The 16,828-nt window shown below is 51.3% G+C and overlaps 1 protein-coding gene across 1 annotated transcript in view; it reads left to right on the forward strand.

The window, feature by feature from the left end:
* LOC122388199 (sushi, von Willebrand factor type A, EGF and pentraxin domain-containing protein 1-like) overlaps window positions 1–16,828 on the forward strand; it is a 34,233-nt gene that overhangs the window by 10,979 nt on the left and 6,426 nt on the right. Inside the window, exons 2-7 of the mRNA XM_043379071.1 lie at window positions 5,541–5,619; window positions 13,044–13,119; window positions 13,939–14,053; window positions 15,031–15,204; window positions 16,029–16,180; window positions 16,627–16,813. Coding sequence (XP_043235006.1) covers window positions 5,541–5,619; window positions 13,044–13,119; window positions 13,939–14,053; window positions 15,031–15,204; window positions 16,029–16,180; window positions 16,627–16,813 — 783 coding nt within the window. The remainder of the gene's footprint in view (window positions 1–5,540; window positions 5,620–13,043; window positions 13,120–13,938; window positions 14,054–15,030; window positions 15,205–16,028; window positions 16,181–16,626; window positions 16,814–16,828) is intronic.

Here is a 16,828-nt window from a genome sequence, read left to right on the forward strand (position 1 = left end):
GTTCCTTTTGTACTAAGGTGCTGTGTAGAGCGTGCAGTGTGCACTCGGTTGGATTAATGTGTCTATTATGATGAAAAGGATCTATTGATCAGAGATACACGTACAGGTCTCGCGGGTTTAGCGGTAGTTTTTGCACCTAGAAAATTTAGTGTACTTCAGGCTATATCTTCGTCGTCTTAAGCTTTTAAGTGTTGAAGATGCGATCGACTTGTTGGGTAACAAGCCGGCCATGAACGTGTAAAATGGCTTCATCGTAGATCGATTAGTTTCTGAGATATAACCGGAAATGTAAAAGTGCAAAACCTACCGCTTAATCTCGCGAGACCTGTGCCTACAAAGCAAGCCGTTCGTAATGAACAGTAAGGCTTGCATACGGGTTAGAAAGTAAATTAACGCGATGCATGAACAATTAGGAAGCTGATAGTTCCCTTATTCAAATAAATAAGCAAATGAATTTAACTATGGTTTATACAGTTTCGGGAGGCCATTTAGAGACCTAGATTTGTTAGCGCCTCCTGTAGCTAGAACAGATGGAACTAATTAGGTATGTGCTCAAATAAAATCGGATCACGTTTTACCTTGAAACATAAGCCAGCAGTTACACCGTGGATCGGAAAATCCTCCCGGTGAAAGTGTGAATTAGAGTAGTCTGCTGATGTAGCTACACATATGAAACATAACCAATGTGGGTCATGAAGGTTTCCAGAGTTTTTCATGGCTAGTTACATAGCATTAGGTATAACGACAGCAGTGTGAAGTACATTTTTGTAAAGGTGCCATCGTCTTACGTAAAATTAATTGCGCATGTTTCTTACAAAAACAATGAAAATACCGAAAATCCATCGAGAGAGTTCAATTGTTTAAGCTCTTAGCTCCGTGTCCACACTAAAAGGGTTTTAATCTGGGATGACTGGGAGGTGAACTGGCAGAACGAATGACTCACTCCGACGGCAAGTGGCCACTTTTCGCCGGCCCGACCGATAAACATCACTCCGGAAGCTCCATAATTGGTCTATTGTGTCAGCACAGGATGAAGCAGAATAAAAACTGACATATTCTCGACGCTACCAATGGGTATAATGACGCTCCTATCACACTCCTCGAACCCATTCTTCAATATGCCTCGGTCAAAGGCTCACATTTATATGCTGTTTTTTTTAGATTTAGCATAGGTATTTGGATAGCTGTGCATATGCTGATTGAAGTGAAGCAAGCAATAGCATATACATAAATGGTACCATACATCCACTATTTCAAGTGTAGGGTGAAGTCGTATAAGCGTACGCACTTAGTGGATTTCTTGCTCTCATTTGTTTAATATTTGAAAGAAAGAAATCACAAATAGGGAATATTAAAGTTCATTGAATTAGCCATCAACCCATGGGGCAACGATCCTTCAGCGTAAATGGAAGTGGTCTAAAACTGACATTTTCTGAACCGCTGCAGTTGCGTACTCTTACCACATGGGGTGTGTAAGAGTACGCACGCCAGGCGGGTGGAGTACGCAAGCATATGAACACACACCTATGCAGCTTGTACTGTCCAAATGCTTAACTTCAAACTCAGAAAGCATTTAATTTAATTATAGTATCCAAAAAGAAAAACATAAAATAAATCTTTCAAGTCTATAAACCAGGAAATAATACTGTGTGTTTCTATAAAAAAAATGCACAATCAAAAGGGAGAATAACTCGTATTTGGAAGAATTTCGGGTACGCATCTGCATCACAGTGCTCCATTGATGATATACCTACAAAACAAACGTCATTGAGCGATAGATTAATAATTCTATATTTCTGTAATATTCGATTTAATGTATAATTCTGCGTACTCTTACCCTCCTGAACAGTGCGTCCTCTTACCGTACATGCAATTCGCGCACAAAACAACCCCGAAACGTTGTGCAAAACTTCGCAAACAGAATATTGCACTGCACAGTATTTCCCCAGATAACCTCACAAGTTTCCCACAACAATCACGGAAATGTACCTTATCTCAACTGCCAAGTATCAAAATTATTGTACCATACCATAATAATATCATAACGCACGAAAATAATATTCATCGCCTTAAACTCAACAGCGTCGCCGCTCAACGCCCACGTTCCGTTGGTGACAAGCACGCACTGGCGGCTTCATGTCACTTCATGAACTCGACAAACCCGCGTTGCTAAGCAACCGAAACAGCTGATGCGTACTCTTATCGCCCGCGTACTCTTACTCTTACTTTATATTGGGCATGCCAATTTCACACGGAAGAAGCGTAGGACCGCGACATGTCACCAGCGGCGGTCTCCAACAGCAGTCAGCGCCTACGCTCTCTCGCTGACTTCCGCCGGTCTGCCGAGACAGAAAGCCGTCCCGCAGCCTCATACGTCACGCTTTTAGTCGGGAAACGTGACAAAGGGCGCCTTCCGGGCCCGCATCGTCGCGGCGACTGCCCGTCGCGCGCGCCGCGCCGCGGGCGACGACCCGGCACCCACACCGCCTGAGCCCCGGTGACGTCACCGGCCGTCTGCGCCACATGGTCGAGAGAGCTGAAATCGGAGCCGATACAAGTGCCAGTGAAATCCGGGCTTTGCGTGAAGCGTGACCGCAGCGGCGCACAGCCGGCGTGGCGGTGGCCGGCGGCAAACCTGGCAGGGCGACTGTGTGACGAGTAAAAAACGGCGAAATTGAACGGTGGCGGTAACTACGACTTCCGAAGTCACAGTCTAGACTGGCCGGTCTTGGCAGCTCACGAATGTTTGTGATTCATGAAATATCTACTCATATGCACTGTGGATATTTCGGATATTTCTACGTTTCACTATGTAGTATAAATTGGGTATTGAAATATCTTACCGTCGAAAGTCTGAGCTTTGAACATTAACACAATCGACAGGCATTTATGAAGTCCGACCCATCCTTTCATTGTTCACTCCATCCAAGATTGGTATTGTGTATGGCCGGGTTTCTGGGCTTTGGATGACACGGTCCAAAACACCCCCTTCAAAACCGGATGCACCCAATTGTTCGAAACCAGCACGCACAAATTATGTAGTAGGTGGGCGTGGATACGGCTGTGCTTAATAACTAACGAGGATAGCAGCGACGCCAGGCGTACCTAAATTTGGTAATAAACCAGGAAAATTACATATTAGACGGAACATTGGCCAATAAATGTACTTGATGAAAATAGGCGGGAAAATATCGGGAAAAATGAAAAACTTAATGGCAAAAATCAAGCACACTGTCTACTAATCTCTGTAGGTAATCGTTCTGGCTCAGGAACCCTTCATTTTTACAAAGCTTAGGGCTTTTTGGAATAAGATTTAAAAACAATTTTCATAACACGTCTATCGAATTATTAGTTCCTTTACTCCCGTAATACCTGCCTACAATTCCATCTCTCACACGCAGTGTGGCGAGAGAGCCCAGTCGCATGTTAAAACGACTAATTGTAATTTCTCCATCTTTACACACGAGATCATATCCGCCACCACCACCCTGTAGCCGTCATTGCAATCAGCCTGTGCTGCCTGCCTATTTCTTCACTGCATTTCCACACGCTATGAGGCCATGAGGCCATGAGACCCCAGCGGCCGAAACATTTGGCCTGCAGTTTACTGCATGCTATGCCCGGGCTATCAAACCTTTTTACAAAGGTGACATGGTGCCATTGCAGTTGCAGTACAGTGCAGCACTGAAATATCACAACAAAATGCGTGTCATGACATTTACATATCATGTGGCTACAAACAGCAAATGCAAAGCAAGCTATTCTCATTTGCTGTGTATAATAGTATGCTTGCATAAATGAGCGAGATACATTGTAAAAGGTAAGGGTACGAAGTTTGACAATTAAGATTCTAGCCGTTTGTGGCAGAGTCTTAGATTATGCGACTGTAGCTGATCGTGGGATTCTCGTCACCAGGCCACGACCGGTTTCGAAAGGAACTCGGAGGATGGTCACGGCTCCCATGGCACCGTGTCACGGGCTTAATAAGCCGCTCGTTTAGCTCCCTACAATGGCAGAAGTACACTCTCTCATCAAATGAGCGGCGTGTTGCGATGTGCCCCCGGCGGCCGACGGGCCGCGGCGCCGGCGGCTGGCGGAGCCGGCCAGATGAAGGTCGGCCAGCCGGTGAAAGCGATGCTTTTTGTCGCCGAGCCGTGTTGTGGTATTAGCTCGACCGCCCACCGGCGCTCGGCCAACCCTCGGCGACCGGGGCTCTCCGCCCGCGACCGGCCGACCGACCCGAGAGGCGGCAATCAGAGCCGCAGTCACAGTCAAAGGCCAATCACAGTCAGTCACAGTCACAGTTCAATGAGGCGGCCTTTCCACGCCGCATCGTCAGGGTGTGTGACGTCATACATGGAGTGATGACGCCAGAGACGCCTCGCTGACGATACAATCAGTGCGGAATTCGCCAGTCAGCCCTTATTTGTACGGACGATGAAAGTGTTTATCGCCTGAACTTTCCATCGAGCGTGCCACTTAGACTAGATGTTGAAATATGGCTAGATATTTACATTCATATACGGTCATTACCATATAAATTGAGCGGTCTATTGAAGTGGAATAGCCAGGCCACCTGACGCCAAGCTGGCGATTGGCATGGTTCCCAGGCTGGGCGTCCGAGCAGACAACTGCGGGGGTGCTGAGTAAACTGTGTCAGTGCGCGCTATATTCTGTGAGTCGGTCTGGTCAAAAGTGTGTCTTCCCAGCCGTTCTGCCATTGGGAGCCCCACCCGACGCCTCCCCGCCCGCTCCCATGGTGGTCACAGTGGCAGCTGGCGGCTGGACGCACGTCCCGGAGCCCAGCGATTCGACAAGCGTGGATGCCCTGCCGTGGCATGCGTGGCCGGAGATTGTTTAGAGTCTAAATTCGTGTATATCTGCCCCAGAATGTGTGGAAACTCGCTACCGTCCGACAATACTCATACTACGATGTGAAATCGTACACGTCAGCAGCGAGGCATTATTAGAACACAGACAAACCAAAGGCACGTCCGCGATTCAGGCGTTTCACAAGCACGCCAAAATTATTTCTCGTGGTGTTCTTTGTGTTCCTTCCAGACAATCCCGGATTCGTTGCCTCATTCTCTCGGGCACGAAAAGTCTCAGCAGTCTCACTGCATTTCTGGAATTACACCAGAAGCGGCTAAGCTTTGTATCTGTATCGGAATCTAAGACAGGCAGCCTCCCATCCCATGCGATAACAGGAGTGCATAAAGTGCGTGCATACCATCATGGAAAGTAGAAATGCGCCTTTTTGATCGCACCATTGAAATATACTAATTTTGTAGGGTGTGCTAAAATAGTTCGTTCCCAAAGCTGAAAGCTCTCTTTGCCTGAAATAATCGCTGCAAACCCTAGACTTAGCGAATGAGGTTCAAGGTGGCCCGTGTTGTACGTCCGTGTCCGTGTATGTATGTATAAGGAATGGGCAGTTGCAACTGTGCGACGGTCCTCTGCGACACCCCCTCTCCACCGAGCGATCGTGAAGCGTGCGGCAACAGTCCTGACAATCTTCTCCCTCCCCTGTGTGTTGACAGGGAGTCACCAGAGGCGCCTGAAGCGGCAGTCCAGTCCAGACGGTGTATATGAGGTCGAAATCAGCGTACCCGTGCAAAGGTGAGTGACACAGCCCGGGTCACGTGGGGCCGCCGTACTCAATCAAACAGGGCTCTCCTTACAAACGAAACACGATAAAAGTATGCAGGCCGCTTTGTTAGAGCAGATTAAATGGTAGGAATGTTAGGAGGATTGACATTTAGATATGTTTACAATGAATGGAATTTAGTCGAAGACGATTAAGGAAACGGATAAGGACGTTTTTTTTTTGTCTTAGAAATCTTGGCTGTCTCCCGAGTCCCGACTTTTTATCCGGTAGCTTAACTCAATGCTAATTTCAAGCACTGCTAAGCGACATAATCAATTGTTTACTCATGAGTCGTTACCCTAATCTTTACTTGAAAGGGGCTTCATGACTGGCACGACATAACAAAGCAAAAAAAAAAAACTTCTTGGAAACAAACGATCTTGGTAGTCAGCAATGTCTTGGCAGTTACTAATTGCAACATAAAGGCGTGTTTTGATACGGAGTGCGGCCGTGGCAGAGAAATATCTCGCTACTCCTTCGACTGCATGCCGCTTCTGTGGCCCGCCGGACGGTCGTGCAGTGTGCACCATCCGGGAATGGATGGTGAGGAGGGGAGAGGAGGGCAGGTCCACGAACAGCCGGCGTCGCGTGACTTCCGGCCACCTGTCCCCCTCCCCTCCTCTTTCCCGGTCTTCTGTCTGAGGTGTAAGCGGCCGACCGCCGACCCCCGCACTCTGATATCCCACTCACGCTGAACGAGCCACTGGAGCCAACCCCGCTCAGAGAAGGAGCCGAGTTCCCCAAAACACAGAGTGGGCTGCGCCCTGCCCACTGCTGCCGCCTTGTTCTCTCCAGCACCGACTTACACGCTAATCCTAGGTCTTAATCGTCAGTCTGCGTCTTCGGCGAAACGGGCTGATCTGGTGTGGTGACAGGCGACGCGTGACGTGTCCGCCGGTCTGACGACAGACTGGCTCAGTTACACGGAGTGCGGCCACCACGGCCGGCGGTAATCGGGCCGGGGTCGTGACCAATGGTCACACGAGTGATCAACCGACGGCAAGAGTGGGAGTGGCGCGACCAGCAAACGTCAGACCAGGACAGACAGGGCAGTAAGGCCACTGGATCGAGGTGTGGATGCTTCAATGACAGTTCCGTGGGTATGAGGATGCGACGTAATGCAGCAAACTGCTAGTCAGACTCAGGATTCGGCTGCATATTCCAGCCCATATATGAAGGACAGTTCCTAGTCAGTGCGGACCGCTGATGTCCCGTAAAAAAGACCTAAAACTGGCCCGTCTAGCCGGTGTACGCTCCGCCGACCGCGGTGTACAGGTGTGCCAAGCCCCGTGCGTGGGACTGTCATCGCCCATACATGAGGTCACGCGACCACGGAGCCCGAGTGACGCCGCCGTGCGCATGCATTCCGAGGCCCATCCGCCGACATGTTCCCACAGGAGCCAGTCAGGCAGACCAGCACGCTGTAAAAACGGCCCGCAACATTTAGCACGACCGTGCGGCACGCTCACTCTATTCTTTGTGGTGCAGATTCGCGGCTCACGTTTTGTTGAATAATGCAGGCGAGCCGATTTTCTGTGGTCTCGGAGAAGTGCAGTGTTATATCGGATTACTTTTTTAGCTTCTTTGTTGGATGTGACGGGTCAGGCGGGCGTGCAGGCTGGCGAATGGCGATGAATCAGCCCATCTGGTCTGGCGCCGGTCTGGCCGTCCGGTCCGGTCTGGGGGACTGCCGGTCCGGTGCTCCCCTCTCCAGAGCAGGAGTCACCTTCAGTCGTGCGGCCGTGAGCACTCTGGGCCCGGCGGGTGCCGCACCCCATCGCGAACGCCCACGCCGGTCAGCGGGGGATGGGCGCTTTTGAGAGCCCGTGATTAGCGGGCTAGGTATGCTCGTAGCTTTCTCTTGAACGAATAAACTCATGCAACGCAATGCAAAAGTGAAGGTTATCAGTGAAAAATAGATAATCAACTCACCATTTTCATATAAAATTTACCTAGCTCAGTATATAATAGGTATCTACCAGACCATTTCAATGACGCCCGTCACTAAAGAGTGCCGTCGTAAGGGCTCTGAATCTATTCAGTAGCACGTCTATTCATCTCGTCTGTCTTTACTCGGTTCACTGACAGCGTTCACTCAGGCGTCAAATCACCGGCTGCAGACGTCGACACCGCGCTCACACCGGAAACAGCTCACTTCCGGTAAAGGCACATCGACGAGCCACTCATTATTTCGGTGTCGGACCGTCACGCGGTATACCGCCGCACCGTCTTCCCATCACACAGTCGATATATGCCGGCACGTCAGAGAGCGCTGCGCTTCACCGCTTTAGCCCGTCTTCCCGTCACGCAGAGATGTCGGCCGGTAACACACCTGCTCATCACCTGTGTCGGTCTGCCGTGACATCTGTCCATCACGCCTATCGGCCAGGGCCCGTGAGGCGCAAAGGATCGCATATGAGATGGTATATCAGTCAGTCTCTTAGGACTCGTGACTGGAGCCAGAAGGCCCGTGAGTCGGTCTGACTACGTGACAATTGGACCGTGAGGTACCCTGCAGCCACTGCAGAAGGCACACAACATGTCGACAGGAAAGCCAACACACATTTGTCACTGGCGTCCGGTTCAAGAAACACTGCACCCGTGTCCTAACAGTGAAGCCGATTATTTTGTGTTCAGGACGATAAAATAGCAATAGAGTGAAATCCTCCTTTAGATACAATGGGCAAGATTGCTGATAACGGCAGAAAAACTTAATATGCGCCTCCAAAAAGTTTTCAACAGTCCATATACAGTGTGCTAGTACTATGTTTCTTCGTTGAAGCTGTAGATTGATATCACAGTATTGTAGGGAGCGTGTTTGTAAAATGTACCGCTGAGGCGACGGCAGGTAGCGGTGCGTGAGCGCCGCACGAACGGGCCCAATGACTGCCGGGAAGTCGGAGGGCCGTAATAAGCTGCTGACTAGGTGACATCCCTGTCAACACGGCAGAAGTCCGGCCGGGGGTTTCCGTGCCGAGTATACAGCTGTATCCGCCATAGACCGCGGTTGTATAACCAAACAGTCGACACGCGACACGGGCTGAGCGCCGAGACCTGAATGGTGTCTCCCGTCTCCGACAGCAAACGGCACGGGAGCGGCAAACGTCCAGAACATATAGAACATCCTCGAGAACATGCATTATATCTAACCATTATTTATCAAACATCACTCAAAGCGTACGAGACATTCATCCAAACATTCGCTCGCACAAGAACATGAACAACATTTATTCAGAAGGCACTTAACATTCTTCCGGAAAATGCATCGAAAATAAGACATATCACCTTGAAATATCCTTCTAAAACACACAATACTCTTCCACAGCCGGAAGGACATTCTCCGGGGCAATGCAGCAACTTTCTAGCTTCTCCCAGAATAGCCGGAATATCTTCTGAGGACAAGCATTTATAGTTAAAAAGAATCACAGAATGTCCTCCCAAAACACCGAATCTTCTTTTTTTTTTTGTACCTGGATAGCGGCAACAAAAAATGCACATTTTCTTAGCACGATGAACGTTAGTTCAACGGAAGCCCGTCAACTGACGCTGGCAACCAAAATAGAAGTGAGCATTTCGTGATATTGAATCGCAACTTTATTTCTTCGGTTCTAAATGCAGCCGCAACGCATGAATAATCACTGACAGGTCTATGCCGAAAAAAACGTCTTCAGGATGGATGACTTCGGCTCAGGTTCCATTTTTACAAACATTCAATATTGGGCTCTGGCATATGTTCTGACTCGCCGCACCCACCAAGAGCCCGCTAACAGGCCCTTCACCAGCGGTCGGCAGCGCGCAGTCGCCGGTCACGACCACTGGCCGATTTAACCAGCGAGCATAGCGGCGCGCCACACCACCGCGGCACTTTCACCTTTGCGTGATACTACTCCAGTACTAACAGTGATCTACCTACTTTGGATACAATTACACACAGTACGGCTGACGTGGACTTATAATCACTCGATGAATCAGACGTGATTCAGAGTAACTTTCTTTTGGAAATCAATGCTCCAAGCAACGTAAAATCACTTTGACAATTCACGCAGTTGACAACGATAAGTGACACGAAAGTTCGATTGTTTGATCAATGCTAACACCCTACCGCATGCCGAAGCCGAACAAATTAGACACCAAAGACAATAACTTAATTCGTTTGGACTGGTTTCACGTACCCAGTCTTAACCCGCGCCCCGTAGGGGGGGGGGCCGAAACGGCCCCCCCCCCCCCCTGTCCTTTTCGGTCGATATCTCCTAAACGGCTGGAGATATTGCCACCAAACTTTCAGGACCCCTCCGGGCATCAATTTTACACATTGTGACCAAAAATTTTTCCAGAGGCTATGATAGGTTGGCCACAAATGACGTCAGAATGACGTCATGTTCTGTCATTTTCGACCGAAAAAAGACCTTCGCGAGAAGACCTGTCAGGCCTACAGCTTTGAAGATACAGAAAAATGATCAGGACATAAAAGGTGTAGAATTGACAGGGCTACAAAACTGCTATCTCAGATTTTTGAAACTTTTGAGTTTTGACCCCCAAAAATCAAAAAAGCATTTTTTTATATATTAGCCAAAAAATCCAAAAGTTTTTTTAGTTTCGAAAAAACGGAATATATGTGATAGTACCTACCATCTTCTATCTACATACCAAATTTCAGATCGATACCTCGTTTTTTGGTCAAGTTATAGCGAAAAAACTGTTCAAAAATGATGACGTCAAATTTTCAAACTCAATTTTCGGCAATTCTAGACCTCGTAGAGCAAAACAAAGACCACCATTAGACTCCCCGTGACGAGCTGCATCGAATCGATACCCATTTTACGCAAAATATCAACTTTGAAATTTGACCTAATTTGACCTGACCTTGACCTGACCTTCACCAAAACGTGACCTAGGCTGGCCGCAAAGGCTGCCTAACCCACATAACCGCATTTATCATGTAAAATGGACCATAAAACATGTGTCACACGACACTTTCATATTGTGACCCCCGGTGACCTGACCTCGCTGTGACCTGCCCTGGTATCAGTGACCTCAGATAGCAAATTATGTATTTGACGAACAATGTACCATCGATGGTTTTCAATAAATTACCAATTTACTCGATTTCACAACACATTTCTTGAAATGCCTGTGAACGGTAAAAATCTGACCTTTGACCTGACCTGTGACGTCATCGGTTTGACCTAGGTCAATGAAATTTGGTCACAAGGTAGTTCCCGGGTGGGGCTATCGAACGCCGTTTGAATTTTGAAAATCGGCCGGTAACTTTCCGTCGAGATCTTAGGGGGGGGGGGGGGGGCGAAACACCCCCCCCCCCCTACGGATGGTAGGGTCCGCCGGTAGCCCTACGGGGCGCGGGTTAACCCGCGCCCGGCTGGGGGTCCTGGATTTCCACGCCCTGCTGGGGGGGGCGGGGGGGGGTGTTTGAACACCCCCCCCTTCTAACTCGGCTCCTGGGCCACGTAGCGATACGCGGAAGGCGGCGTTCGAAAGAGCGTCAAAAATAATGAGGAAATCACTTCGGTCAATTTTTTGGTCAGGTCAAAGGTCAGGTCACCAGAGGTCATTGAAGGCAAAATTTCGCCGATTTCCAGGTCGAATGTCAATAATTTCCAAGAAGCCAACGCATAACTCGGGAACCAATAGAGCTACAGCGCCGCGGAAAAGCGCATTCGATAGCCCTATTAACGCCCTTTCTGAGTAACTTTCTCAGATTTGACCTAACGTCAACAGTTTTGCCTGCAGGGGGCAAAAACTGCAAAAATAGCCGATTTTTTCGGAAACAGTTTTTCTGCAATAACTTTTGACCCAAGCCTTGTACGAGCTTACTTTTACCGGCATCGTGTTCCTCTCGTCAAGACGCATCGAATGAACTATAACTTGACCTTGAAAGGTCAACTTGAAAATTTGACCTCAGGTCAAGGTCATGACCTGACCGGAAAGGGTCATGTTGCATATCAGTCGATCCGCATCGTCGAGCTGAACACATCTAAGGCGTTTTCATCGCTCTAGCATGCCTCTATCAAAAGTTATTTGCGAAAAACTGTTAAATACCATTCGTGACCTAAGATGACCTCAGGGCATAAACAGGGGTCACGGACACCATTTTCATGTTCAGTGTGTCTAAACCACTTGTAATTCAGTGTTTGGGAGTGTTTATAATGTCTTTCGTCCAAAAGAGGCGCATTTCAATTTTCTCCCATTGACTTATAATGGGGAGGTCGCAAAATTGACCTGACCTTAGGTCATCGATATCAAAATTCTGAGATATACATTTTGTATATACTATTGCTCTTAGCAATCGCTGAAAGTTTCAAAGCGATCGGTCACTCGGTGTAGCTATGACAGACATTGAAACTTTTTATGAGGTGAGGTCACTTCAAGTGACCTGGTGACCTGACCTTGAATGACCTTGGTCTGAAATTTTCACAACATGTGTAGAATTGATGTATGATAAGGTGTACCAAAAACGGCGGCGCTCCGCGCCGCCGTTTTTGAGATATTCGCGAAAAACCACAAGGGGGGGTGTTCAAACACCCCCCCAGCAGGGCGCGGGTTAACTAACTACGGCCGTCCTAGCATCAATTATACCAATATACCATACACAGTCAGCCTTAGATTGGACGGTATTGGAAAGTGGATAGTGATCTTGCTCGACTCGCGGTACGGTTGCCACCGGACACTGCCAGGTCAGAGACGAGACTCACAGTTCCCGGGACAAAGCTGAAAACCTACCGGGGGACATCAGCCTCCTGTCCCCCTGTACCCCGTGGAGGCCCAATGCGGCACTTACTATGCAGAGCGCACGGTGCACGACCGCTGTCTCATTTACTCCCCCACCGCTGCCAGCAAGCGTGACGCCCCCTCCCCAACCCTCCCTCCACCGCGCGCCCTCCGCCGGCAGCGAGACGCAGGCCACCGTGCAGTTCCGTCCGGTGCGGCGACTCGCCTTACGCCTACTTAATAGGGCTGTGAGCGGGTCATTATATTTGCCTTACTCGAGACTGCAAGCGGGGTAGAACGCTCGCCTTACACTGTGAGCGGGGCCATCACGCGCGTCTGCTCCACCCCATTCAGGTATTGCAGAGTAACGTTCGTGACCTGAGCGGCAGGTACCTACTGCATGATTTTTTCCAATGGCGCGGCTATCAAATAAGATTTTGTCTTATTTACTGGATCTATAAGTACATACACCGACTTTTTAGCGACACATACGGTCCCATTTTAGAAATGAGAGTGGCAGTCGCCAATTGAAAGTCGTCTTCCGCGTGTCAGTGATTTTGGCCGTGAGAGCTCCGGTTTCATGCCAACTGACGGCTGTCCGTCCCCAGTTTTAGCGATTTCTGACCGCCATGGTAGTGGACCAACTGACATTCTTTTTCCTCTGTTTCAGCGATTCCGTCACACACGAAGACACCAAGCAGGTTGCCGACGTGCAGAAGCTCATCAAAGACATCATCCTCGATGGCGTGAGTACCCACCACCGAAGCAAAGCGGGCTGCCTACAATTACTCCGTGCGAATGGACTTCATTCGTCGGATTGAATGACACACAACCACCCGAGTCACATCACATCATTGGGCGGTTTCGGTTTCAGCCACGACTCGCCCCCGGCTCCCCTAGCCACCGTTCCCATGCTGTGTTCGCCTTTCGTTCGGTGCCGGGTTGTTAGCGATTGCCGCCGCTGTGGGGACCCGGCCGGCTCCCAGCGTGGCGCCTTTCCGCCGTGCCGGCCCATTTCTTCGCTGACCGACTTGGCGGCGCACTGGGTCAGTGCTGCCGGACACCCATGCACGCGGAACTGGGTCGGACACGGCCGCACCACCACAGACCACCGCCGCTGCTTCAATGGCCGGCTCGTACACATGCAATGGCGGCGGCAATGAGCGGCCTGACCACCGATGTAGCTGTGTAACGAGCTGCCGACCCAGCCCAGGCCAGCACAGCCCGGCTCGACCCAGCCGGCGGCGGCGCGGTACGGTGGCCTGAGTGGCGACCGGCTGGGGTCTGGTTCGATCAGTCGAGGGCCCCAACGACCGGCGTCACCGGTCAACCACATACAGCAGCTCAGCGCAGCGTCCGAGACCGCAGGACCGGCCGTTGACCTCCAAACAGTCCGCCGAACTAAGCGGACTATCCTGGACATTATGTTGGACATGCACCGACCTGCCGCCGCCACAAACACGTATAACAATCAAATTGACATGGCCGTATCTACAAATGTAATCGGCCTGGATGTACGGCATTTGTGCAATATCTTGTCAACACCTCCCTCTGTGTCTCCTCAGGGCCAGTTCGACGTCAACTCTCAGCTCCCCAATGTGGAGTCAGACCCGGGCTCGGTACAGATCGACACCGAGTACCGCTGCCAGGAGGGCAAGGTGCTCGTTGACCGTTCGTGTGGTAAGTAAACGTCACCGTTAGCCTCACGGCAGCTCACGGCTGGGCGTTAGGCCGTGCACTGACGCACCATGTGGAGGGGGAGGGGAGGAAGGGAGGCCGCGCGCGCCTGGCTCGGCGAGACGGGTCCCGGCGGAGAAAGCCCGTCTGTCTGGACTGCACCGGTAACCAGCCAACCTTGAGTGGTGACTGGCGGTGGTATACAGGCAGCATGTCAGACATATCGGCGCTGAAGGGACTGAGAAAGGAAGAGAGGGGGAGAGGAAGAGAGATGCGTAGAAAAAGGGAGAAAAGGGAGCATACCCAATTCACTGAAAAGCGTGATATTTATAATGTACAGTCTGTCTTAAAAGTACCGCGCAAAGCAACGGTGGATCCCTCAAGCCTGACCTAGGAAGGGCCTGCTAAATTTGAGTCACCGAAACAATTGACATCCTCGTCCATTCCCCAGGTCCATTCCCCGGTTCGGTGACTTTCAAATCATAGCAGGCCCTTCCTCGGTCAGGCTTGATGGATCCACCGTCACTTTGCGCGGTAGGTACTTTTAAGACAGACTGTACATACTTTTCATCTTATATCGCCATAGTGTCACGTTTGCGTGTTCAGGGCCACTGACAATTTGTTCTGAATGTTCGCGGTTCAGTAGTCCCTGTCAGGGCCGGTGTTCTCATGGCCCCCGTTACGCGCTGGTCCACAGCTAACCGCAATCTGACACGCTAGGACCGGGTCCCCGGTCGGACTGCTCACGGCCAAGGAAGCATAAGGCACGCCAGCTGTGTAGGCGCATGTCACACCATGAGGGCAGCCTGTAAAAAATAAAATAATGCAACTTCTAGTTGTCATGAGCGGCCGGTATCCAAACTGACCGACCTGGCCGTCTGCCCGACCTGCACAGCCGGTCCCTAACCTAACATGACCCTCTGTAGCCTGTGCCGGTAGGCGGTATGTATCTGACCTGACCCGACCGTCCGCCCTTGCAGTGGCCTGCGCGGCCGGCACCTACTTCGACCTGGAGTCGCGCACGTGCCGCAAGTGCGCCATCGGCAGCTACCAGAGCGGGCTGGGCCAGTCGAGCTGCATCCCGTGTCCGGACATCGCCGGCAAGCAGTCGACCACGCAGATGAGGGGCGCCCAGACGGCCGACCTCTGCAAAGGTCAGTGGTAACCCCGGCCGCGCCGGCCGCGCCGGACCGACCGCGCCTCCGTCCGGTGTAACCGGTCCGCTCGCCAGGGGTCCTTTTTCAGCAGAGGCCCCAGCCGCTGCCATTGTGCTCGGTGACGGCGCGGCACGCTTTTTCCCAGCCGGACGAACCGGGTCAGGCTGCTAGCGAAGGGTCCATGGGTTTCCCGGATGTGTCGAGTGGTCGGTCACGTGCCCGCCCCGACCGGCTGGCGGTGGTAATCACTGCACTTAGTGCGCCCATCACAGCAGCCAGGGAGCATTGTTTGCAACAAACGCGAACATAAAGATTTGCTACACGGCTTAAAGAGGAAGCGGTTTCATGTTACTGTCAGGAAGCGTAGCCGCTGAATATGTAGGGATGATAAGGATGACATAAGTTGCCTGTGCATACTTTTACTGTTCGTATCGAACCACAATGAGGCCACCACTACTCTCAGGTTTAGCCGCAGCTTGGCATCTGTTGCCACCCAACGTATGACCTCATCTGACCCTCCTTTGGCTTTGACCTGATCTGACCTGATCATACCTTCCCCTGAACGGCACCTATATACCATAGCATGTCTGACCCTACATGCTTTCCATGTGACCGGACCTGGTCATGTCTGTCCCCAGCGTCCAGCTATGTGGCTAGTGACCCCTGCTTTCTCCACTGTATCGCCCGACCCGCGCTGCCCATGTCCAGGCTATACCGTCCTGTGACTTGATTTGCTTCACTCTCCTTGAACCTGACTCGCTCTCCTGACTTTTTATCTACCCCTGTGACCTCCCCTCTGACCTGCCCCGTTCCGTCCGCAGAGCGGTGCGAGGCCGGCCGGTACTTTGACAGCGCTCTGCAGCTCTGTAAGCCGTGCGGCGTCGGCCGCTACCAGGGCCGCGCCGGCCAGTTCTCCTGCTACCAGTGTGAGCGCGGCCTGACCACGCGCGGCACCGAGAGCACCTCTGCCGAGGTCAGTCGGCCGCCGCCGGACCCGTCCGAGCGGGCACGGTCGGCCCGGGCACGGAGCGGCGCCGGCCTTGTGGGCTAATGTCGGACAAATAGGAGAGCAATTATGTGTCATTGTATCGATGGAGTAGTTTGCCTTCACTGGCAGGTCGCTATGCAGGTTGAGGTGACCTCGCCATGGATGCTGGCAGAGGCTAACTAACTATGCTCGGCTGGTTGCGGCGGATGAGCCGTCCGTGCGCTGTTCATCCAGGATTATTACTCGGTGAACCACGAACCATTAGCATGCTCTCTTGCACCAGAAAAAAACGAGCTTTCGTGTCGGATGTTTCAACATGACTATCGCTTTAGTATATGAATGTAAGTGGTGAGTGATGTTCGATGTAAGGTGAGAAATGAACCAGTGATGAGCGGTGAGACGGGAGACCTGACGTCCTCACCCGCCCGCAGAACTGCACCAAGGCGTGCGAGAGCGGCTTCCAGCTGGCGGTGGACAATACGTGCCAGCCGTGCCCGCGGGGCACGTACCGCGCCTCTGGGGCGCAGCAGACGTGTACTGCGTGTCCGGAGGGTACGACCACGGAGAGCGGAGGCGCCACGTCGGCAGAGAGCTGCTCGCTGCCCGTCTGCCAGCCAGGTCGGTCACCGGGGC

This window comes from Amphibalanus amphitrite, unplaced genomic scaffold (assembly GCF_019059575.1).
Source record: "Amphibalanus amphitrite isolate SeventyFive unplaced genomic scaffold, NRLGWU_Aamphi_draft 000313F_arrow, whole genome shotgun sequence".
NCBI lineage: Eukaryota > Metazoa > Arthropoda > Thecostraca > Balanomorpha > Balanidae > Amphibalanus > Amphibalanus amphitrite.